The sequence below is a fragment of the Dendropsophus ebraccatus genome, chromosome 10, assembly GCF_027789765.1.
Source record: "Dendropsophus ebraccatus isolate aDenEbr1 chromosome 10, aDenEbr1.pat, whole genome shotgun sequence".
NCBI lineage: Eukaryota > Metazoa > Chordata > Amphibia > Anura > Hylidae > Dendropsophus > Dendropsophus ebraccatus.
Window position 1 is genome coordinate 69,428,459 of NC_091463.1, and position 23,900 is coordinate 69,452,358.

The 23,900-nt window shown below is 43.7% G+C and overlaps 2 protein-coding genes across 4 annotated transcripts; both read right to left on the bottom strand.

Annotated features, from left to right (window-relative positions):
• Positions 1 to 1,604: 1,604 nt before the first annotated feature.
• PHF6 (PHD finger protein 6) lies at positions 1,605 to 18,858 on the bottom strand. 3 transcript variants are annotated; one of them, XM_069986521.1, is made up of 10 exons: positions 18,753 to 18,858; positions 15,509 to 15,682; positions 15,202 to 15,303; positions 14,048 to 14,181; positions 12,425 to 12,468; positions 10,135 to 10,304; positions 7,390 to 7,533; positions 6,370 to 6,474; positions 5,894 to 6,027; positions 1,605 to 3,196 (listed from the first exon to the last, which is right to left on the bottom strand). In XM_069986521.1, the coding sequence occupies exons 2-10, from the start codon at positions 15,644 to 15,646 to the stop codon at positions 3,067 to 3,069; spliced, it is 1,101 nt and encodes a 366-aa protein (XP_069842622.1). In that variant the 5' UTR covers positions 15,647 to 15,682; positions 18,753 to 18,858; the 3' UTR covers positions 1,605 to 3,066. The 3 variants fall into 3 exon arrangements, with proteins under 3 accessions (XP_069842622.1, XP_069842624.1, XP_069842623.1); XM_069986523.1 differs by lacking the exon at positions 18,753 to 18,858 and adding an exon at positions 17,762 to 17,908; XM_069986522.1 differs by lacking the exon at positions 18,753 to 18,858 and adding an exon at positions 15,883 to 16,208.
• Positions 18,859 to 22,516: 3,658 nt separating this feature from the next.
• On the bottom strand, positions 22,517 to 23,430 carry CCDC160 (coiled-coil domain containing 160). The gene has a single exon (XM_069942657.1). It carries the CDS (start codon positions 23,420 to 23,422, stop codon positions 22,517 to 22,519), a length of 906 nt encoding a protein of 301 aa, XP_069798758.1. The 5' UTR covers positions 23,423 to 23,430.
• Positions 23,431 to 23,900: the final 470 nt, after the last annotated feature.

Consider the following 23,900-nt stretch of genomic DNA (forward strand, 5'->3'; position numbering starts at 1 on the left):
ATTTTATGGTCCTTTTACACGGAGCGATAATTCGCCCAATCGATCGTTTGATTTTGAAGTAACGATGTTTTTTATAACAATCATCGTTTAGACAGAACGATTAATCGTTTAAAAAAAAAATGTTATTTCGATCGTTTTAAAATCGCTTAAGCCCATCTCACACATAGGGTAAATTGTTGAAAGACTGTTTACACAAAGCGATCTGCGAATTTTTTGCGAACGACCAACGATTTGAGAACTTGTTGAAAGATCAAAATGAACGATTTCTCGCTCGTCGTTTGATGGCTTGCTGTGTTTACACGATTATCGCTTAAATGTAATCGTTATCGCAAAAATTCGAACGATAATCGTTCCGTGTAAAACCACCATTAAACTCACACTGGATTTTTTGCCCATTGTCGTTAATAACTATTTCATGATTTTCTATTTCAAATGTAATTTTTTTTTTAAACTGTCCCTGATCTGCCAGTTTCCCACATGGGGCCCCTCAGGATACAGCAATGCCTGGCCCAATGGGAGCGTGGGCAATACCTACAAGAAGCAGCAAGTAAAAGTCAAAGGAAATTTATCAAGCCCCTGCACCTATTTATGTTAAAGAGGTTATCCAGGATTAGGAAAAACACCCAAACTGAAAACAAGTGTTTCCGGAAGAATGTAGATATGTTTATCTTTTTGAAAAATAAAATTTTAAAATTCAACTGAAGCCAAATCTATGAATTGTATCAATTTGATTGATGAACAAAGTTTTGTGCAGACTCCACTCCAGAGCAGGCTTCCATAGTTGATCAGCTGTCAGCCTTCAAAAACTACATCAGTTATGTATCATGGCACAGATGTAAACATGTATCTAATTCTCAGATGTCCGTGGCAATTTAATAAGTCAGGCTCATAAATTCAAAAACTTCCACAGATAGATGGAAAAAAAACTGCAAATTCCTGATAAAATTCCCCCTTTCTGTATAGGCAATTTAGACTATAGCAAGTTACTCAATCTGAAAAACGTATTCAGCATTACAATGTTAAATAACCCTACAACCTGGGCTACCCGGAGGCTTGTTGCACTACTAGTCACCAGGACTTAACCCCGTCCCACCAGCCTTGACTGATCAAAGGTGTGCAGCACACATCATAAATGTGAATCAAGCCTTAAAGGGGAACTATATGTCCCTATTGCACAGGGGCCGCCAAAGAGGAAGGTTAGTCTCTTACCTTCCTCCTCTGCGTCCTTACGATGCAGTTAGCCTTGTGCTCCATGTTCCGGTGAGACCGTTAGGACCACTGCCCGTCCCCACACTACCGATGCAGCATGCTCCATTTATCATTAGAAAAGGGCGTGCTAGCTGGGGGCGGATCAGTGCTATCTTGTAACCTGCTGATAGTTCCCCTTTAAATCCCACATAAATAGAATGATCACTAAAGTCCACTGCATTAGTACGATTAAAAAATAAAACAACTCTTCTATATGGTGATGCAGCACAGCTCTACTTTAATAGGGTTCAGCTGCTACCTTCTCTTAAAAAAAAAAAAAACTTCCCAGGTTCCCCCCCCCCATAAAATGTGATTAATAAATGGGCAAGACGCAGATATGAGAGCTACCGTCTGCCCAGTGGGCATGCTCACAACTTACCATGTTATCCCCATTCTCACGATTCTTTAAATTGAACTGGACGTATCTGATGGACCATAAAGCCAAGTAATCCTCTTAACAATGATTGCGAAATATCTGAAATGTTTCCCATACATATGACATTCTTTACTCTGGCTACAATCGGCCACTGCAATAAGTGTATCACATGTACAATGCAACAACATTGACACTAGATAGGAAGGAAGTTCAGCATCTGGCATTGTGGATTGTCATATCAACTATCACACCAATATGGGTAGGAGGCAAAAGATCTATGGGAGATAAACCAGCTCACACTAATCCTACTGCCTCTCAATTCACGGTTAGCATTTCCTAATATATAATACCAGGGACAAGAGACAGGTGACTGCCACTCAGCAAGACACTGGAATGGACTGGACACTGGAATGGACAAAGTTAGGTTATACTTACACAGGGTTCAGGAACTGGACATAAGGGCAGATACCCCAGGGTCCTATCAGAGAACAGCCCAAGTTATGAGACAGGTTGGTAAATAATTGTATAGCCACTTGTATAAAAACCTGGACATAGTACCAGTGACTTATCCACACTGCAAGCCTGAAGGAGAATCAGGATATGTTGACGCCCAGCAGATCTATTGCAGACATTTCTGCAACTGTAAATCCATCCCATAGATGTGAAGTGAGGGTGGGGATGCTGCAGAAGATGCATGGATTCTTATGAGACCCATTCATATGTGTGTCAACCTGCCAATCTGCCCCATGTGAACATGCTCTTAATCTAATGCTTGCAGCTAAAGGTTGATTCTCCCTAGAACAAACTGCAGACAGCCCTAGGTTCTGATAATACATCATGTATTTATGCTGGGAAATAGACATGTACAATATTGCTGTACCAAACAATAAAATAGTGGCGTATTTATGGCCGCTTCTCATATAAAAAGTCTTTTTGATCACTGGAATGCCAAGGGACTGGGGTTGTTGGGAAAAAGGAACAGTAAAAAAAAAAAAAAGGAAGAAAAAAAAAAAATAGGAGGCTACCAACATGATGTGAGATACTTATTTGCTGCCACTTGGGAAGCAAAATACCTTGCAAACTACTTCTAGCCAATTATATCTTCCTGAGTCCAGGAATTCACTGAAAAACCATTTTTAAAATCAACTATTTAAAAAAAAAAAAAAAAAAAAAAAAAAAAAAAAGCCTGAAGTAGATGCAAAGAAAATAACCACCCAAAATGCCTGGGGTGGGGTAATGACTCCCGAATATCACGGACCAAACACAGTTCTTGTGTTTAGAAATGACTGATGGGGAAAAAAAAAAAAAAAATCATACACCCCCCCCTCCCAACCAGCAGATTTTTACAATCTTTGCTAAAAATGCAACTTGAAAAAATGTCCAGCATTCCCCCATCACAAATGTGCGGTGCACTGCCATGCTTCTGGCACGTCTCTCCGATGTTAGTTTCCGTTGACCTGCGGTGGATCGTTATTGCCATGTACATCGGCTGCGTTCCCTTTGCTCCTGCTCTCACGCTCCTCGTCTTCTTCATCTCTCTCGTCATTCCCACTGTGATTTTTACAATACAGCCTGTGGAATATAATAACATATAAACAGGTTATAAGTTTACAGTGGACTATATTGGCACACTCAGGTATTCTCACCTCATAAAACAATGACATTTCTAGGATGATTGGTGGGGCAAAAAGCAGGAAAGCAGGACTTCAGACACTTTTTAGAATTAGCAAGTCTATACTGATGACTTTATGAAATGGGATGGAATACCCCATGTACATTCAGAAAGTTATGTCAGAAAGTAAGTCACATTTTGCTGAAAAAACTAACACAGCCCCCCCTATCAGCTGATCCCAAGATCCCCAAATCCCAAACATTCAGTTGATACTGCCAGGAAAAGAAAGCAGAGTACTGCCGTACTTTTTGCAGGGCAGCTTTGCCTACTATAATATTTTTGGACTTATGTGAGGCATCAGCAGACAACCCGTATGCTTGATATAATAGGGGAACACAATTCTCCCCACATAGCATATCCTCCAATATACCAAGGCACATATACAAGCCATAAATAAAGATGTCCTTGTATTCCAATCCACTGGTTTTCACAGATAAAATTTGACAACTAAAAATCCTTCGGCTTAGAGGTAGGTTCACACTACAGAATCCACATGGAGAAGTTCCGGTGGACTCCGTCCCTTGGATCCGCTCGCGGCAGCGCGCATCTCTGCCTGTCCCATAGACACCATTCTATGGCCATGTCATTTCCGCCGAAAGAATAGACATGCCATAGACGGCCATAGAATGGTGTCTATGGCACGGGCGGATATGCGCGCCACAGAGAACGGGTACGAGCGCTGGAATCCGCCAGAACTTCTCCGTGCGGATTCCATAGTGTGAACCTAATCGAGATGTGGTTACTATAGAAGGACACTGCAGTCAACCTACTCCATATGAGAACATGCAAAAATACTATAGGCTAAGGCAACTGAAGTGTCATAATTTCCTCTACTAACACTTCTCAACTCGTACACGCATAAAGAACAGGTAATAGGTAAGAAATTATCCAAGACATTGTGGTGTTTAACACATCAAGATTGATAAAATAAACAACCAAAAAACAGTAAAATCTAATGCAGAGAACGTTGCAGCACTCACCACCAAGAAATCTTTAAGTCAAATGGTGAGTGCAACATTCATGTGTTGACTTTCCTTAAAGAGTCACTGTCGTTTTTTTTGCAGAAATCAATAGTCCAGGCGATTTTAAGAAACTTTGTAATTGGGTTTATTAGCCAAATCTGCCATTATCTGCATGTAAAAAGCCTTTTCCAAGGTCCCCCGCTCCTCTCCTTTCTGTCATCCACTGCTCAGAATCAGGAAATCTCGACTGTTTTTTCATCAATCAGGTCTGTCTGGTCTATGAAGAGGGGAGGGGAGAGGGGGAAGGAGCGAGATTAGCCCACAGCTGAGAGCTGAAAACAAAGGATTACTCAGTGGGGGAGCTATTCAGAGGTCAGTGGTGACTGCAGACGGGAGAGCCCTTGTGGTGAATGTAAATTAACTCTTTGTTGTCCTGTTTTGCTGCCTTTACTTTCTCTCTCCATAGGAAAACCATAAAGACAGGGGGGAGAGCTTCAAACTGCTATTTCATGATAAAAAAATCATTTTTCGGCTAATAAAACCAATTACAAAGTTTCTTAAAACCGCCTGTACTATTGATTTCTGCAATAAAAATTTTAACGACAGTGACACTTTAAAGCGTACAGGGATTGTGATCACAAGCAGTTTAAGATACTCGCTTTATTTTTTCATTTTCTATTTAAGATTATCTATGTTTAACTAAACGTTATACATATGACCAAACTGTGGTCAATTTATAGTCCGTTTAGATGTTTGGCCTTTTCTCTGTTCAAGAAAAGAGACCAAACAAAGGAAGTCTCAGTGCTTTGTGTGCTCACACAGGAAAAGACACCTGTTCATCATGTAGGTTGTATATCAACTGAGGGCAAATAACTTTACGTTATTAACTTTTGCCAATGATATCATCATCTCTGCATGATTACCAGTAGACAATGCTCTCTGTTATGACACAATTGTCAGTATAATGTTACTGTGTGGTTACAGAGATTTTGGTGTTGTGTCACAGGAGGGCTGACCGTACAATGCAAGCACCCCCAGGATTCTCTGGACGCACGGCAGCTGTACACACACACACACACATACCATTGGCATCAGTGGCCATTGGTATAACATTGAGTTAAACAGAGAAAAAAAAAAAAAAAAAAAGGATATTGCAAAACTGCGATCTCAAATTCTTTTGATTTCTTAAAAAAATAAAATAAAAACTGCGACAGTCGCTGGACTGCTTCGGACCAGATTTGTTGGAATCATTATTGCAACAGATGTCACCTATGTAAGGCTAGTAGTAATGGCTGCCATTTAGCAGTCACAGAACTGCCAAATAGTTTTGGAAACTTGAAACCAATGTGACTTACGCAGAATCTATTCATTCATCTCTAATGGGGATGCTAAATCAGTCCATCACATTCATTTACTATATACATAAGATGCAAACTTGTCTTGCTCACACAGATGCATAACTTGTTGTACACAAGAGAGTTCATACACATAAATCATGTAAGTGTGTGAGCAGTGCAGGACTTCAGCCTTTAGACATGGGGGGAAAAAAAAAAAAAAGAATGTTTCTATTCAGTAATTCTGGAAGACTAACAACTGAAACATCCATGAACATTGAGTTCATCCAGTCAAACTTACTTGTAAATTCCTCGTGACATGTTTTCAATATATTTAGCCTTATCCTGTACACCACAATGATAATGATACGTTTTCACACAGGCCTTGATTTCACATCCAATGGTAGCACCTAGGAGTCCACACAACGTACACTTCTGTAAGGGACAAACACAAAAAAAGTAGAAGACAAAATATGTGAACAGAGTAAGTAATATCCAATACACATCAATGCAATGAACTGTATAAATATGCACCAACACTAATGCAAAGGAAACCTGAAACAATGTACACCTGTTGTAACCAGACAGCCCAACATACTGTGTTCAGACACTGCATTATGTTGCTATATTATAGATGCAATTTTTTGACCTGCGCAAAATCAAGCAAACACTACACAATAAATGAGGCCTAATATACTGACCTAACATACCTTCCCAACATCAGACCCCATCAAAGAGAAGCGCTGTAGTACAAGAGTAAAATGTACACATATTTACCATGCGTTTGCCCCGTTTCATTTCTTGTATCACAGTTTTTATGTCAAAGTCACCAACTTCAGCCCTTGAGGTTGTTGTTAGTTGGACTGTACCAGAGGAGAAAAGCTGGGGGAAAAAAATTTTTAAATTTAATGGTGTTCTTCATGCTCTGTAAGGCAGAATCTAACACAAGGAGTTTGTCATGTGATTGTCTCCAGGCATTATAGCCGACTTGGTTTATTAAAGTACAGTAATACAATGGTTCAGTCTGTAAACAAGACTCTTGTGAAAACAACTTTATGAAGGAAGAGAACTGGAATGTCACTATAAGACATGAACAAATTTAACAGAAGTAGCGAAGTGCTTTGTTAGGCTCGGCAGTCAGCTTGTCAGCAGACTGCCTTTAAAGGGGTTATCCAGCGCTACAAAAACATGGCCACTTTCCCCCTACTGTTGTCTCCAGATTGGGCGGGGTTTTGAAACTCTGTTCCATTGAAATAAATGGAGCTTAATTGCAAACTGCACCTGAACTGGAGACAACAGTAGGGGGAAAAGTGGCCATGTTTTTGTAGCACTGGCTAACCCCTTTAAACTCCATGCAGCTTGTCTCTGGGTGCCTGAAAAAGCTGGGTCCAGTCCTGGGAAACTCCTCCCAGTTTCCCAGGACTGGATCTAGCTTTTCAAGGTACTCCGAGGAGCAGAGTTTAAAGGCAGCTGACTGCCATGCCTTGCAAAGCGAATACTGTAATTTTGCTCATCACTAGTCACTACAGTCTGTAAGAGGTCACATACTATAATATCCAAACAGAAGTCTATTGGTAGAAGAAACCCAAAACATGTGGTGAACAAACATGTTAAGGTATATAGATTATATGTAAATCATGGCCTAAGAGGAGAACCCAGTCTCAAAGAGCCACTCTCCCCTCGGTCAGATGCCACTATTTACTGCTGCATCTAAGGGGTTATATGGCTGGATGCTTGTGTTCACCATGGTGTACCACCCTGAAATGATTCTACACACACACTAGTATAAACACATACCATGCATTTGTAGTGAGCGGCTGCTTTTTTTGCATTAAATAGATGAAGCTTCCCTCGCGTTTCGTTTTCTTCATCCCCGGCATGACAGAAACCACATTTCGGTCTACTGTCACTGGGACTGCTTCTGTGGGGCGACCTGTCTCTCTGAGGAGAAAAAGCAATAATATGATAATTAATTTCCTCCCTTGGAAAATCTGTGAGTGAATAAAACATTTCATGTTGCATATATGATACGCATGCTTTTTAGCTGCTGTACATTGGTATTTTTCAGTACATACAAATGTAGCACCTCTATTGCTGCAATAAAAATGATTGTCTTTCTTTTACAGTCCTGAAGTGTCCCAGAAGAGTGTCGGGGCACTGCGGTGTCACAGGCCACAACGACTTCCCCCTCCTTAGTGGACAGCTACAGCTCTACCTGTCAATTGCAGCAGACATGCAATGAGCTCATGAGCTTGTGTACTACCATGAACACATGCTGTCCATCAAGAAGAGAAGACAACCAGGGAGAGGCAGTGTGGCCATTTGTCTCTGCATTTTGGGCTGGTAATAAACGTTTATTTTTCCATTAATACTCCAACAAGGGTTCCTATCATATAATTTATGCTGCTCTTGACAAACTCAACTACAGGGACCGCAAATGCAAAATGCCTTTGGACAGGCATTATGCACCTGATCAGGTAATAAGATGGCTATACAACTCTAGCCTATCCTCAGAATGGCAAATATGCTGTACAGACTTATATACTGAGGCCGTTTAGTGGCACGGAGTGTGACAGTACGGCATTTGGCTTACATGGGATTGTGCAATAGGTCTAGGTTTACTATAATGGTAGGTTTACATAATTGACTTGCCTGCACATCCCGAGATGGTGTTCCTTCCTTTGCACAAGTTATTATATTGCTATAACATCACTGTCCTGGGTATAAAATGAATTTTATATCTGTTCTGTAGTACTTTATCATGTGTTTTGAATTGATCAATAAAGTTATGTGATTTCAATTGATTTGGAGCTTTTGTATAAGATTTCTATATCACCTGCTGAAGTAGGCAGGCGCTGCAGGACAGAGTGGGATACGCATGAACGGCTGCTAGCCTATAACTGTGCATAGGGAGAAACCTGACAATGGTTAGACAGTGGGCAGGGCTAGCAGACAGTGGGTGGGGCTAGCTGCTGCTTGTGAATATCCGACTCCTTATTCTGCAGCACCTGACATCAACAGGTGAACTACTGTATGTAGCATAATAAGCGAACGACCACTGAAAGCAGCACGTCTGTTGCTAAGCGATGGCAGTACAACTTGTGACTTGTGAGGTTTTTTTTTTTTTTTTTTGTTTTTTTTAAACTTTCTTTATATATTTTTTAGTTTAAATAATTTAACCCCCCCCCCCATCCCCACAGAGTTCTTCTTTACCCCAAGCACAGTTACATAGCGAGAAATTCTCTGGAGAATCCCCTTTAAGAATGTCTAGCAACTAACTACACAGCGACAGAAGAAAGGCCAGGCTACAGATGAAACCGGAGCGAGTGGTTCACCTACATGAAGACAGGGAGTCTACTTGGATGCAACTAGAAATGGGTATAGTCACTACCCATCTTAAAATTTGGGAGATTCTCTCTCCAGATTCTATATTAATACATATAACTTCTTTTTTGCAAAAAAAGGCATTTATGGTCCTTGTTTAATCCAACAAGGGTGAAGCCCTTTGAAACAGCCACATTCATACCACAGTATTGCAGGTCTCAGAGATGACAGCCCTATTTGCTCAATGGGATAACCATACGCATATCTTAGGGTAATGAGACACAGACACCCCATGTAGTCATATAGAAATGCCATAACCGTACATGCAGTAGCTGTGGATTCTAGTACAAGCCAAAAAGAAGGGAGAAACTGTGTGGTTCATTACAACATTTTAGACCTAAAATCGGGATGTCTGAAGAACCTATATGGATGAGGAGTGGTATACTATTCTCTAAGAAGAACATGAAGCTGAGCTATACCTTCCATATAGTTAGACAGATCTCTTTATAGGCCTCCAATGCTATGTGCCATGCCTCAGTCAGGCAACCAACCAGTGGAACTCTCACACTGACCAAACAGTGAGAGAACTTTTTTTATACGCAAGTAAGTTCCCCATAGAGCACTGAAATCGTTCCCCGAGTTAGAGACTGTAAGAAGAATTTGAGAATAGTTTCAGAATACAGTTATCATTCGTGAATATGGATCCTCCCCAGGAACTCAATTTGTATACAATGTCTCAGCTGAAGACTTGATACTTGCTATGCATACGATTTTATAACAATCCCATTGTACATATACCAAGTTAGTAGTCTCTGTTATGTTAAGAGGAGTGGTATTCAGTAAGAGCAGAGTTGTGGCATAGCGGTGTGCAATAGTTGAATCCTATTACAGAGCACACATTACCATTGGGAGAGAGAGCAGTCAGAGGATAGGGGAATCTACGGAAATGCAAAGTCTACCTATAAGATTGCTAATCAATAATATATTGAATTCTATAATTTAGTAGGTGTTACTGCTTAAACAGTACACATGGTCCTCTTTCTTATTCTGCCGCCTAAAAATGTGAGTGTCACATGGCTCTAATGGTTTTTGGCCCAAAATGTCCCATCTCGGCAACCAAAGGGCCGACCTTAGCTTAGATGTGCTCCTTATAAATAATGACAGAATTACTTTAACCATCACAACTTGCATTCCCCATTCCCTTTTACCACAGCTTACACTGGAACTGCTTTCTGTCTCCTCTGTACATTGTGAAGATGTGAGCCGGCTCTCATCAGACTGTCCTCTGGCATTTGTAGTCCTTGACTTTCCACGCGAGCCCCTTCCCCTACCACGACTACGGGGTGACGGACTTAAGTCTCTGTGACCAAATTCTTCATCTAATTCATCTAAAAAAACAAAAACATTATGATGTCTGTGCCATATAACTTGTCGCATTCAGGACACATACTATATACCAGTATTATAGAGGAGACCACCAGCTAAAGCAGTGATGGCTAACCTTGACACTCCAGCTGTTGCAAAACTACAACTCCCATCATGCCTGGGCATCCAAAGCCATATCTTTGGTTGTTCAGGCATGATGGGAATTGTAGTTTTGCAACAGCTGGAGTGTCAAGGTTAGCCATCATTGAGCTAGGGTATGGGGTCTTACAGCTGATACATACCTGGGATTTCTGCAACCTTCTTCACGCAGTAGTTTTTGAACAGAAATATCTGACGTGGACCCAAATTAATGTCAATTTTTGGATCCAAATTAATGTAAATTTATGAGGCAGAATCTGCTATCAGAAATCCATAGAAGTCAATAGGAGTTTGTGATTCTTCTCCAAAATCTGCCTCATGGTGAATGAGGATTTCAAGCAGAAGAACTTCAGCAAGGAAACTTTCAAAATTCGTTTCCTTAGTGTGCACACACTCTAAGGGTGCCTTTAAAAAGATTTATCCGACAGGTTTTTGAAGTCAAAGCCAGGAACTGATTTAAAAAGGGGAGAAATCTCAGTCTTTCCTTTATGACCTGTTCTCTGTTTATAGTCTCTTCCTGGCTTTGGCTTTAAAAATCTGCCAGATAAATCTCTGTGTAAAGGCACCCTAAGGCTCCATACACCAGCTGGCTTGCCATAAGGAGAGCAAATACCTTCCAAAAAGTGGTAAATATAAAGAAACTTCACCCTGATAATGATGCAAGGCTGCCACATTGACTCTGTGCAGTCCAAAAACCTTCAGCGCCAATAAAGGGAGCAGAAACATTTTAAAGCTCTTGGACTATAGAGTAATGGTGCATCATATAAGCTTCAGCAAATATATTAAAGGAGAAGTTCGGCGAAAATGTTTATTAACCCCTTAAAGACAGAGTCAATTTAGATTTTTCCTCCTTGTGCTTAAAGTGACTCTGTACCCACAATCTGACCGCCCCCCCCCCCCCCCCCAAACCACTAGTACCTTCGGATAGCTGCTTTTAATACAAGATCTGTCCTAGGGTCCGTTCAGCAGGTGATGCAGTTATTGTCCTAAAAACAACTTTTGAACTTACAGCCTCGTGCCCTTTGGGCATGGCTTAGAATATCTGTGCCCTAACTTTGCACCACCCCTCCATCATTAGGAATGCCACTGGAACATTTTCTCCATGCTGAACATTTGCACAGGTGTCTTAACGATCCAGCCCATGTGCCAGGCTGACACAGGTGGGGAATAGGAGACAATCTGCCTGGTGCATTCCTAATGAAGAGGAGGGCGGGGAGGAGGGACAGAGAGGGTGTGCCAGCCTAATGCATACACAATCTAGGCCACTCCCGTTGGGCACGGGGCTGCAAGTTTAAAAATTGTTTTTTAGGACAATAACTGCATCACCTGCCAAACGGACCCCAGGTTAGACTGCGGGTACAGAGTCGCTTTAATACAGGCCACTTCTTCTTGAACAAGTTTAAAGTGACACTGTCATTATAATTTTCTAAATCAACTGTATATAATATGATAAAGCATGTTTGCTATTTACATTAATTTTTAGTTTTCATGCTTTAAAGCTATACTTTAAAGCCAGTCTCCTAAAGGCAGCTTTTTATTCTTGTGCTGGTTGAAAAAAAAAAGAAGTCCCGGCCAGTACAAAGTGTCATGGGTCATTTAAATGCCTTCTCTGTGAGCGAGCCGATGATCGGGACTTCCTACGTTTAGTCTTTCAAGTTTCAACCATTAAAAAATTTTGATTGAGATATTTATTATAATGACATGCTAAATTTAACCAAAACCAGGAGAGATTGATTAAAGGATCACTTCAATGAAGCTGTCCCAGGTGCTCTCCACAGTCTGGCAAGTAGAGATGCAGATTTCTCATGGACAAGTCCTAATAACTCGATTAGGGCTTGTGCACAGAGTTCGCCAGGCATTGTACAGTTGCCTCTGACCACCTGGCTTGAGTTGTGTTTCACCAAACAGAGGAGAGCATGTGGGACAAAGTCATTGGACTGACCCTTTCTGCCTTCATATTCAAGAGTTTTCCAGATGAATTTACCTTCTGAGTTGTGCATCTGTTCTTTGTGTTTCCGGCAATAAATCCTTAAGAGAAGGGGGGGAAAAAAAAAAAAAAAAAAAAAAGTATGAAATATGAAAATGACCAATTAACACAAGTGTGCATGTGCAATAAAAAGCAGTATTTCTGTTCCTGGGCATATTCCTGAAAGCTGGTAAATTGTATAGTGCTGCATTATAGGTATTTTTCATGAAACTGCCTAAAACATTACACATACACTTTGGGAAGCTTGGCTGCATTATGTATAACCTTTTACAAACGTGAGAACAACAGGAATATCACCAATTTACTAGCAATTATAATGAAGACGTTCTTTGCTGCTTTGTTATGCTCAATAGCTATTAACCTTGTTTGAGTAACATTTATTCCCCAAGAGAACATGGCTCCCCATCCACAGACAAGTAAGAAGCTGCTGCTCCAAAACCGCTGTTTAAAAAAGCAGCAAATGGGGGCAAAGGCTTTTTTTTTTTTTTTTTTTGGAGAAAAGTCATCTGATCTAATAAAACAAAAATATAGTTGTCTGACCATAATGACCATCAATATGTATAGGGAGAGGAAAGGAAAGGTTTGCAGACCAAAGGAAAACATCATGTGAACAGTGCCCCTGATCAGCTGTCTCTACACTGTGTAATGAGGGGGGTAATTTAAGGTGAAGTTACTTGCGACCTTACTGTGACTAAAGGGGTATTTCAGGGAAAGTTGGGGAAGGCGGGGGGTCCGACTTTTGTACCACCCCCGGCCCTGTTGATCTCCGTATCTGGCAGCGTCTTGTGTGTAATGAGTAGAGCCGCAGGTACTGCACGTGACCCGCAGCTTTATTCATTCCTATGGAGGGACAGAAAGAGCCCAGTACACTGGAAGAGTGCTGTACCAGCAGCTTTATTCATAATGCAGAAGCCGGGTGCCTGATACAGAGATTGGCGGGGGTACAGAGGTCTGACCCCCGAGATCTCATACTGTTCCCCTATCCTGTGGATAGATGAAACGTTTATTTTTCCCCCTGGAAACCTCTTTAACCTTCCCGGCCTCACAGAGTGCAGAGACAGACAGCCAGAGACATCTTTACATCAGTCATCTCGGAAGAGAGGGAGGAGACTGAGGAGCAGTTTTCTGTGTCTTCTGCAGAAAGCAGCAGGCTCAGGACTAGGGACTGAAAAGGTAATGACATGTATGGAATTGCCAGTCTCCAGGTAGGAGAAAGATTTAACATGTATTTTACCTGAGTGGAATACTTAAATAGTAGTATATGCACATCATATAACAGATAAGGCAATCATTGTAGCACTAGGTCAGCACACATTGAACAACATAAACCAAGTTTACTTCATCATGTACACAACTGACTGCAACAGCCCCAACACCATCTATAGTTAAAGTTGTGGCACACTGGACAGTGCCCCTCAAAATACACACATAAGAACAAACTACTGAACTGGACTATAGATACTCAAAAACGCAGCAATGTTATCACTCACAGTCATACTTTTCGTCTTTCAGAGTACAATCCTGTATTAGATCTGGAATACAATGTAGGAATTTTTTTGCAACCTTTCACTATGTGCTACATAACTACTGAAACTCTTAAGAGGATTTAAATGTTCTTACAGGTATACTCCTTGTGAGGGGTTTTCCTGTATCTGGGCTTTATCGTGCAGAGCGCAGTGGTAGTGATAGGACCTGCGACATGTCTTCATCTCACACCCAATTGTTGCACCAGGACAGTGACACAAGGTGCACACCTAGGAAGATAACCAGACAAAAAGGGATTAGAGAACAAATCCATAGCACAGTGTACTGAGGCAAGTGGGGAGAGTGGCACTTGATTGTTTTAGCTCCTGTGTGCTGTAAGGTTTTTGCTGTGGATTTTGGCTAAGGGTCTGATATGGGGCAGTGTATAGATGCAAACGAGTGCCGATAAGAGAGATTGGCACTCGTTTGCAGTGCCTTTACAAGGCTTGATTAAACACGTGGCCGGGCCACACAAACGATCACTATCATTCGTGTGGCCATTAACATCCACTGCTATTGGCTGCACATCTTGCGTTCACACAGGGAGATGTGAGGTCGGTAGAGATAAATTTACCGCTGAACAGAACACAGTGCAGCAGTCTTCCAAACCCGAACAGCCAGCAATTCGGGGAGTCCCCCTTCTTCAGATTATGGACAAAATACCTACATTATTTGTTCATAATCGGAAAGGGGACACCCATTTTGGTGTGTGTATGAGTATCTTCACATTCCGCCAGCAGTGGCTTTTTTCCTGGCGATGCCACAGCAGGTCTGGTTATTATGTTATGTCTGATAATAGACCCTGGGCCAGGTAGACCGGCAGGGGGGGTCCGGGAATTTAACAAATAAATAATACTTACTAGTCCTAGTGCCTCTGCTGCACCGTCCCCAGGTCCCGCTGATGGCCGCCGGTTGTAATCTGGGTACGTCACATACCCAACTTTTCCAGCTGCAAGGCCACGGCCCGGCAGAGGTGTTGTCCCGCCCTAGTGACTGGCTGAGTGAATCTGCCGGATATGTGACATTGCAGCTGGAAGAGATGTAGAAGGCCAACGGCTGTCAGCTGGACCCAGCTGCAGTGCTGCGGGGACACGAGGGTAGGAGAGTATACTTTGCTACTTATTAAGTTCCTGCACTCCCCTGCCTTTTGGCTTTAATTTTCTTATTCACAGGACTTCTCCTTTAACTCTGGCAACAATAAAATACACTTTGATTTTCGCAGAAATGCAGCAGCAATCTTCGCAACATACCAGTTTCTTGCCCCTTCTCAACTCCTTCTGTATGTCTTCTATGGAAAACCCACCAAGGTTTTCACTGTCAGATTGTGAGGACACGAGTGCAGAAGAAAACAGCTAAGAAAATAATGAGAAGTCATCATCAGTACTCAGTTTAATTATGAATTCGCTATACTTCAGATACACCAAGTTTACCAGGACAGAAAACCTAAGTATAGATAGTGAGAGACAAGCTGTATGCCTCAAAAGAGACATTATAACTCACACAGTAAGGAAAATGTAACTATAAAAGGTAACAGTTTCCTCAAGAAGTGGTACCAACCAAACATCTGTGGTGTGCTGCCACCTTCTGGTTACTGGACATCAGTAGCTGCCCGCATTCTTTTTCTATGTTCGACCTGCAGAATCCACATTTACGTTGCCGCAATGACCCTTTTTTCTGTCCAGAAGAGCCTGACATGTTCTGCAGCTCGCTCTATGCCAAGTTCACAAGAAACTGGAGAGAAAAAAATAAAAGTATACTTTAAACTTCTGGTAATATAACATATTATTCAGCTACAGATACCATACCCATCGGATGGCCAACAGCTATTCCTCCCGATACCTCTATAACATGAATATTCGGGTCAGCAAAGCATTCAGGTGTTGTCTATGGGGAGGGGAAAGCTGCTGTCAGACTCTCTGGTGGCAACTTACCTCTCTGAGAACATGATGGCATGTTGAAATCCCACATGCTCCATCCTCCTCATAACCAATAGCCTCTATCTGAGGAGAGTCAGGAGACCCCATAAAATCAGCATGTACTGCCAATATTTTGTGTGTTTATGGGGGCCTTTCGACCTGAAGATTCCACTCTCCCGCATTACTCTCTTTTCCCTTTAAAGACAGGGATCATTCTTGTGCTTATCAGAAAAGTGGCTACACATGTAATAAAAAAGGCTTATATGGGGAAAAGGAAAGGTATTACCTGTTTTCCTCCTATACTTCTACCCTTGGCACATGTATGGAGAATACCTGCTGAGATCAGAGGGTGCAGGTACCAAGTCACAATCAGGTTCAGGCAAAAATAGGTCTGCACATGATGTCAGCTTAACATAGGCAACAGTAAAACTCCACCAATAGGCCCCCTTATCCACACCAGCTTTCCACCACATGTTTTGCATGCTGGTCATGTGCTTTAAAGGAGAAGTCTGGCGAAATTTTTTGTTGAAGTGTTGTATTGCCCCCCTAAAGTTACACAAATCATTAACAGCTATTCTTCTGAATGACTGCTGTGTAATATTAGGTTTCTTCCGCCTTCTTCTGGATGCCCATGGTATCACACCCATTAAAGGGGTTATCCAGCACTACAAAAACATGGCCACTCTCCCCCTACTGTTGTCTCCAGATTGGGTGGGGTTTTGAAACTCAGTTCCATTGAAGTAAATGGAGCTTAATTGCAAACTGCACTGGAGACAACAGTAGGGGGAAAAGTGGCCATGTTTTTGTAACGCTGGATAACCCCTTTAAGCCGTTTGGTGTAGGTGCCAGGAGCGATCAGCTGGTCTCTGAAGAAACTCAGTAACTGAAATGTGTTCAATGGGAACCTTCATGCTGCCAAAAGCACAGGCAGCATGGACAACAACAGGCAGCCCTACCACAATGATGTATGATTCAAAGTGGCACAGGGTGGCATGGTCGCCTTGGAACGATGGGGTTGTGGGTTTCCTCTGAGTACTCCAGTTTCCTCCCACACAGCCTGATGTTGACACTTAGGGGAAGATTTATGAAAGGGTGTAAATATACACCTGGTGTAAACTGCCCACAGCAACCAATCACAGCTCAGCTTTCAGCTCTGGTAAAATATAAGAGGAGCTGTGATTGGTTGTTGTGTGCAGTTTACACCAGGTGTATATTTACACCCTTTAATAAATCTCCCCCTTAGAGTGCATTTACAGACAGATTTATCTGATTGATTTTGGAAGCCAAAGCCAGGAATGGACTGCAAAAGAGGAGAAATCTCAGTTTTTCTTTTATGACCTGTTCCCTGTGTATCGTCTGTTCCTGGCTTTGGCTTCAAAAATCTGTCAGATGAATCTGTCTGTGTAAAGGCACCCTTACATTGTGGGCCTCACTGGGGACAGGGACCAATGTGAGTGATGACTAGCTCCATACAATATGCTTGCATCATTTACATAGAAGTTATTATTCACCTTGGTTATGTCATATCAGAGAAATCAGACTGGGGGTCTCTCAGCCCTGACTGACATCTCTCTCCATATTGGTGTATAGATCTATCAGGGTCCGCAGACCACCCTGTTCCCTGCTGACTTCATACTAATGATCTCTTTGAAACGTCACAGCCACGGTCCGCCATTGTGAGAGGTGGTCAGGGTTACATGCTGCCTGTGGTGACAGGCTTCCTGTGACTATTCCCAGGCTCAGCGGAGAGCTTATGGGCACAGGGTAAATCTCACATACATATACATTACAAGGAGGATGTCATGAGGCTGTGGTGCTTAAAGGGGAGATCCCAAGAATAAAGTAGATCCCTTATCCGCATGACAAGTATGTGATCTGCGGGGGTCCGACTTACCATGAGAATTCATATTCATCACAGTGATAACCTGTCTGACCTATACCAGGACAGGACTCCAGCTATACCAACTCTTTCACCATGTATATGTGCCAGGCCTGTTACCTAGCAACCAGTGGGTGACTACTCCAGAGAGCCATAGTGCAGTAGGGTATTAGACATGTACAGTCTGCACCAGGTGGGATCTCGGGTGACAGCACCTGCTGACAGCTGTGCCCTAAGGCTGACAGCCCCCCAGATAGCTCAGCACTCTGCTGGCTGACAGCCCCCCCCAGATAGTTCAGCACTCTGCTGGCTGACAGCCCCCCCAGATAGTTCAGCACTCTGCTGGCTGACAGCCCCCCCAGATAGTTCAGCACTCTGCTGGCTGACAGCCCCCCCAGATAGTTCAGCACTCTGCTGGCTGACAGCCCCCCCCCCAGATAGTTCAGCACTCTGCTGGCTGACAGCCCCCCCCCCAGATAGTTCAGCACTCTGCTGGCTGACAGCCCCCCCAGATAGCTCAGCACTCTGCTGGCTGACAGCCCCCCCAGATAGCTCAGCACTCTGCTGGCTGACAGCCCCCCCAGATAGTTCAGCACTCTGCTGGCTGACAGCCCCCCAGATAGTTCAGCACTCTGCTGGCTGACAGCCCCCCCAGATAGTTCAGCACTCTGCTGGCTGACAGCCCCCCAGATAGTTCAGCACTCTGCTGGCTGACCGCCCCCCAGATAGCTCAGCACTCTGCTGGCTGACAGCCCCCCAGATACCCCCACACCTCGCCCTACGCCCCACGCCCCAGCGCATCACGTGACCCGCCCCCCAGCAGTGGCTCATGCATCCCGCCCCAGAGTCCCCCAGCATCCTCATTCCCCACAATGGGATCCGGCGGGAGTCCCAGGCTGCCCGGCCTCCCGCGCCTCTCCAGGAGGCGGGCTCTGAAGCCGTGACAGTGCGGCGCTGAGCAGCAGCGGCGGCGTCTCCCCCGGGCCTGTCCTCCGGCCACACTCACCCGCTGAGCCCCGCTCCCCTGCTGCCAGCACTGTCACTCTTATTCCAGGAACAGCTCCGTAATCTCTAGTGTTTGTTTCCTTTCATTCGAAGACGCACGACGTGCTGACGTCACGCCCAACGGCGGGAAGAGCCGTCACACGCCCCCCTGCACGCACGCCGCGCATTAACCCCTCAGTGCCCGCAGGCTGGTAGGCTTCCGCACAATGGAGAGCGGAGTGTGACTCACTGCCTATTGTGTATGACGGCTATGGCTGCCAGGAAGGCTCTGAGTCACTGCCCAGTCACCTGCCTTCCCTGAGCACCGAGATTTATTACATCGAAAGTCACAGCCATTACACTGCTCACGGCTGTCACCCTCTTCTGCCATACTTATCATCTGCTGTATGTCCTGCAGGAAGTGGTGCATTCCGAGGAATGCTCTCTGCTGCCATCTCTGACTGTCCAGAGCAGCAGCAAATCCCCATAGAAAACATCTGCTCTGAACAATTCCTGGCAGCAGAGAGCACTGTGTCAGACTGAAAACACTTCCTGCAGGACATACAGCAGCTGATAAGTATGGGAAGATTTGGGATTTTAAAATAGAAGTAAATTACAAATAAAACTATACAACTTTCTGATATCAGTTGATTTGAAAGAAAAAGATTTTCACTGGACAAGCCCTTTAAAGCCAATAGAACATGCATGGGGAACCTGCTGACATACTGGCCAAGCATTCATACAATGGGGAGAGAAGCGGGAGGGGGTCCTTGTATACATCATCTAATACTGATGTATGTTCTACATAAATAACCACTTTGCCATTCCACACTGGGGAGCGCCTACTGGTTGCCTCTGGACACATAGGAAATGCCCACTTAGGCATAGTGGCCAGTGACTGGCTGACTATGTATATACCCTGTATATTGGGGGGCAAGCAGGAACTGCTCCGCAGTGGGGACTGGCATTGGGAGGGGATCAGCAGCAGATGAGTACAGTGGTACCTTGGTTTAAGAGTAACTTGCTTTAAGAGCGTTTTGGTTTAAGAGCTCACAGTTTTCCAAAATTGTGACTTGGTTTAAGAGCATCGCTTTAGTTTAAGAGCTCCCTGTACTGGGTGGGAGTGTGAGTTAGGGAGGGGCATGGTATGCATAGCGGGGTCTGCAGCACAGTACTCTGACCCAGGAAGTCTCCCTCACCTTCCAAATCATAGCAGATCCACTTCAGGCTGGGGCTTGCATCCAGGGACAGGACTGTGGAGGTAATCTCTTCATAGCTGTAACCCCTGTCTCCTTGGACAGAGAGTGCTGCTATACTGTGCCCACATATTCCCATGCTGAACAAACACCCCTTCCCCATTGCTGTCATGTGACCTCTGACAGCTTTCCTGCTTCTCTATTCTAGCCCGTTGTACTACGCTACTGCATTATGGGGATCTGCAGTTCCATCCTGTATCTACAAACTGCTGCTGTGTTATCAGGGTTATGCAGTTACTATACATTATACATCACATGCTGATTGTTATACTGTACAGTAACTTATAATATCACATATTCTGCTGTTTCTGAATGTTTGTTTCATCTGTTTTACATGTTATTCAGAATAATAAATCATTATTTTTGGGGTGTGGAACCAATTATCTGCATTTCAATGATTTCTTATGGGAAAATGTGCTTTGGTTTAAGAGTGGATTTGGATTACAAGCACGGTCCCAGAACCAATTATGCTCGTAATCCAAGGCACCACTATACTTTTTTTTTTTTTTTTCTTCATCTCACCCTGAATACTTTTATATATTGTCTAAACTAATTCTCTGGACTACCCCTTTAATGAATAGAAGTACCCAGGCTGTAAACAGTTATATAACAGTATATAGCAGTTGGTGTACTTGTAGTATGTAGTAAATATAACCTTCATTGTAAGATGCCTGACAAAATGTTTTGTTTAAATGGACATCACTTGAAGATGGGTGGTCACCCGCTAATTAAATTGCCAAATAAACTGGCATGACTAGTGTGGCTCATTATAGGTCCGTCTGAAATATATAGAGACATCTTTCTCACCATACACAGCACTATGTGATGCTATGCACAGAAGCAGCCAGTTATTGTAGTTGGAAAATCCCTTTATTCCACTGGGGATTTCCTAATTAACAAACAGTTTTGCTATATGTTTTATGTGCAGATGTGGTGCAGCTATGTAAAGGTTACGGTAATGCACAGATAGGGGTTTTCCAGGCAAAATTGATTGATGTCCTATCATTAGGATATGCTATTAAAGGAGTAGTGCGGCGCTCAGCAATAATTCACAGAATAACACACATTACAAAGTTATACAACTTTGTAATGTATGTTATGTCTGTGAATCGCCCCCTTCCCGTGTCCCACCACCCCTGCCCGTGTACCCGGAAATGTGGTGCATTATACATACCTGATCCGCGTCGCGCCCGTCCGCCATCTTGTGCCAAGACATCATCTTCTAGAGGCCGGCCGAACAGCTCATGCCGGCCCTGATGCCGGCCCCCCTCTGCCGCGTCATGACTGTGCTCAGCCGCGATTGGCGATATGCTCAGCCAATCGCGGCTGAGCATCTGATGATGCCCTAAGAGGACGTCATTCTCTGAAGATCAGAGACGGGGGTCGACACGCGTCAGGTATGTATAATGCACAATACTTCCGGGTACACGTGCGGGGGTGGTGGGACACGGGGAAGGGGGCCAATCACAGACATAACATACATTACAAAGTTGTATAACTTTGTAATATGTGTTATTCTGTGAATAATTGCTGAGCGCCGCACTACCCCTTTAACAGCTGGCACCACTGATCTGCAAGGCTTCGGCTGTCTAATCGACAGACGATTAGAGGGGGTTTCGGGGTGTCTGCACCATTCCGAAGAGCTGTTACTAGCCTAGTAAACCTATTTCATGGGAATCTTTCGCTCTATATATGTATATCAAATATACGATGACAGGCCGCCGTTGTGTAACGCAAGCGCCGCTGACGTGGAACGCAAGCCAGAGATGACGTTGGCGGAGCGCAGGTCTTTGAATCACGACCCTCTGGGCGTGATTACGGCGCTGGAAGCCGCCCAGGACCATGACTAGTTCAGCCCACCATGACTACTTGGGGCTGATTAGCATACAGCGCAGGACTTCACAAATGTACGATTGAGGGCTAATAAAGGGGGGGACGGAGGGGACAGGGGGATGTTTGGGAAGCGTGCTGGGTGATGCACGTTTCCTTATCAATGGGGGCAATTTCGGCGTGATTGGTTCCCTTTAAAAGGCTCACATGCTGCAGATTTGTTTCAGAAATTTCTATCACTGTTCTATTTATCTGTATGTAGTTTACACAAATGCATACACATTTAGATGGATGCAACAGATGTAGACATTTCTGTAAGGAATCTTACATGTGAATACAAAGACACTTATGACCAGATTCCAACAAATCCTGAAGAATCCTAGAGACCAAAAATGGCTCCTGTCAAGTTTGTGATTTTTGATTGCCAGAATAATCTTACGAGCTACAATATTTTCTCAACATAGATATGAGCGAACCTTGAGCCTGCTTGGGTCTGTCTAACCTTCTTTAGCAACCAGTATTCAAATGCTGCACACTTGGTTTCAGATGGACCCTAGTGTGCTCGAGATGCACTCATCTCTGGCTGAATCATAAAAATGGCTGTTAAAAAAAACAGACTACTGCTAATAGAAGGAAAAAGTACAATAAAAATGGATACATAGAACTTTTTCAGTTTGGTTATATTTTATACACAAAACTATTACTTTTCATTAATGTAGAGTTTCCGTAACAAGTCCAGTTCAGCCACATCTTGACCATGCTGATGTCTTTCCAGCTGCCTCTCTTCCTTCAGAGTCTCTATTTCTTTCAGCAACTTTTTTATTTGTCCCTCGTACCTAAGTTTTGTCTTTTCTGAAGCAATGATGACTTTAAGTTCCTGCCGCTGCTGTAAAGTATTCAGCTCCTGCTGCAGATCTGTATTTTGGAGCTGGAGACGTCGTATCTCCTCTGCGGCTTTACTCAAGCTTGTTGTAAGTTCTTGCACCCCGGCACATTTTCTATGCACGTCTTTCCTCAGGGCCTGCAGATCGGCCTCCTTTTTCTCCCCCTCTTTCTTCAGTTGATTAATCAGGACACTTTTACATTCATTGGCTCTTTTTGATGCTGCCAATGCTGTTTTCAGAGCCTCCAATTCCCTTTCAGTCTCCTTTTGTTTGGCCTTCAATTCAGATATCTCAAGCTTGCAAGCACTAAGCTGAAGGCTGAAATGAGCTCCCTCAGAATGTTTTTTATTCATTTCGGATCTTAAGAGATTTAATTCTTTCTCGTTCCATATACAATACCCGCTGCTGTTACTGGTTGTAGCAGAGTCATTGTCCGCTTTCTGATAGGACTCACAGGTGGCATGTTGGGCTGGAGCTGGCAGGTCCTGCACCAAAGACTCTCGAACGATCATCTTAGACAAGAGGTCTCTTTTCTTCTTTTTTTCTTTTTCTTGAAACTCGCACAATGCAGCCCTGTAGATTGCTTCCACCTTCTGGGCTCTCTCCTTCCCCTGTTTTTCCATTATCAGCAGTTCTGGCTCAAAACTTCCATGTAAGAAATCTTCTGCGGTGAAGTGTGGAGAGAACAGCTCCTCAACCCAATGTTTTTTACTGTTTTCCATCTTTTACCAATCGAGGTTTTTTTTATGAGACAGGTATCCTTTTAAAAGGAGAAGTCCGGCCATTTTTATCTTTTGGCAGCTGTCAAGGGAAAAGTTAATACAGAACACTAACCTCTCTACGTTCCCGTGATGAGGGGAAAAATGCCTTTCCGCCTGATGGATTGCCCGCTCAGCCAATCGGTGACTGCAGCGGTGTCCTGCCCCAGTCACTGATTGGTTGAGCGGACATTAACCAACCAGGTCGTGACTTGGGCTGGGGGAAGATCCCAGATTGGTAATGCGATGCATGAGAGGCGAGTTAAAGGGAACCTGTCACCCCCCGTGCCGGGGCGACAGGCTCCCGACCCCCGTTACAGCCCCCTATACTCACCTGATCCCGCCCGGTCCCTCTTCTGGATCCGGTCGGGTCACGAAGATATCAGCCGCTGCAGCCCGGAGCGCGCGCTGAGAGATGAGTCCAACGCTCATAGAGAATGAC

What these genes read in the sequence shown, in the direction of transcription:
- PHF6 (XM_069986521.1), bottom strand. Translation starts at nt 15,646, where the DNA reads ATGTCAGGCTCTTCTGGACAGAAAAAAGGGTCATTGCGGCAACGTAAA. An exon ending in CCCTCACAAGGAGTATACCT is followed by an intron (nt 12,469 to 14,047) that starts GTAAGAACATTT and finishes CCTTCTCTTAAG; the next exon opens with GATTTATTGCCGGAAACACA. An exon ending in CCGCTCACTACAAATGCATG is followed by an intron (nt 6,475 to 7,389) that starts GTATGTGTTTAT and finishes TTTTTCCCCCAG; the next exon opens with CTTTTCTCCTCTGGTACAGT.
- CCDC160 (XM_069942657.1), bottom strand. Translation starts at nt 23,422, where the DNA reads ATGGAAAACAGTAAAAAACATTGGGTTGAGGAGCTGTTCTCTCCACAC.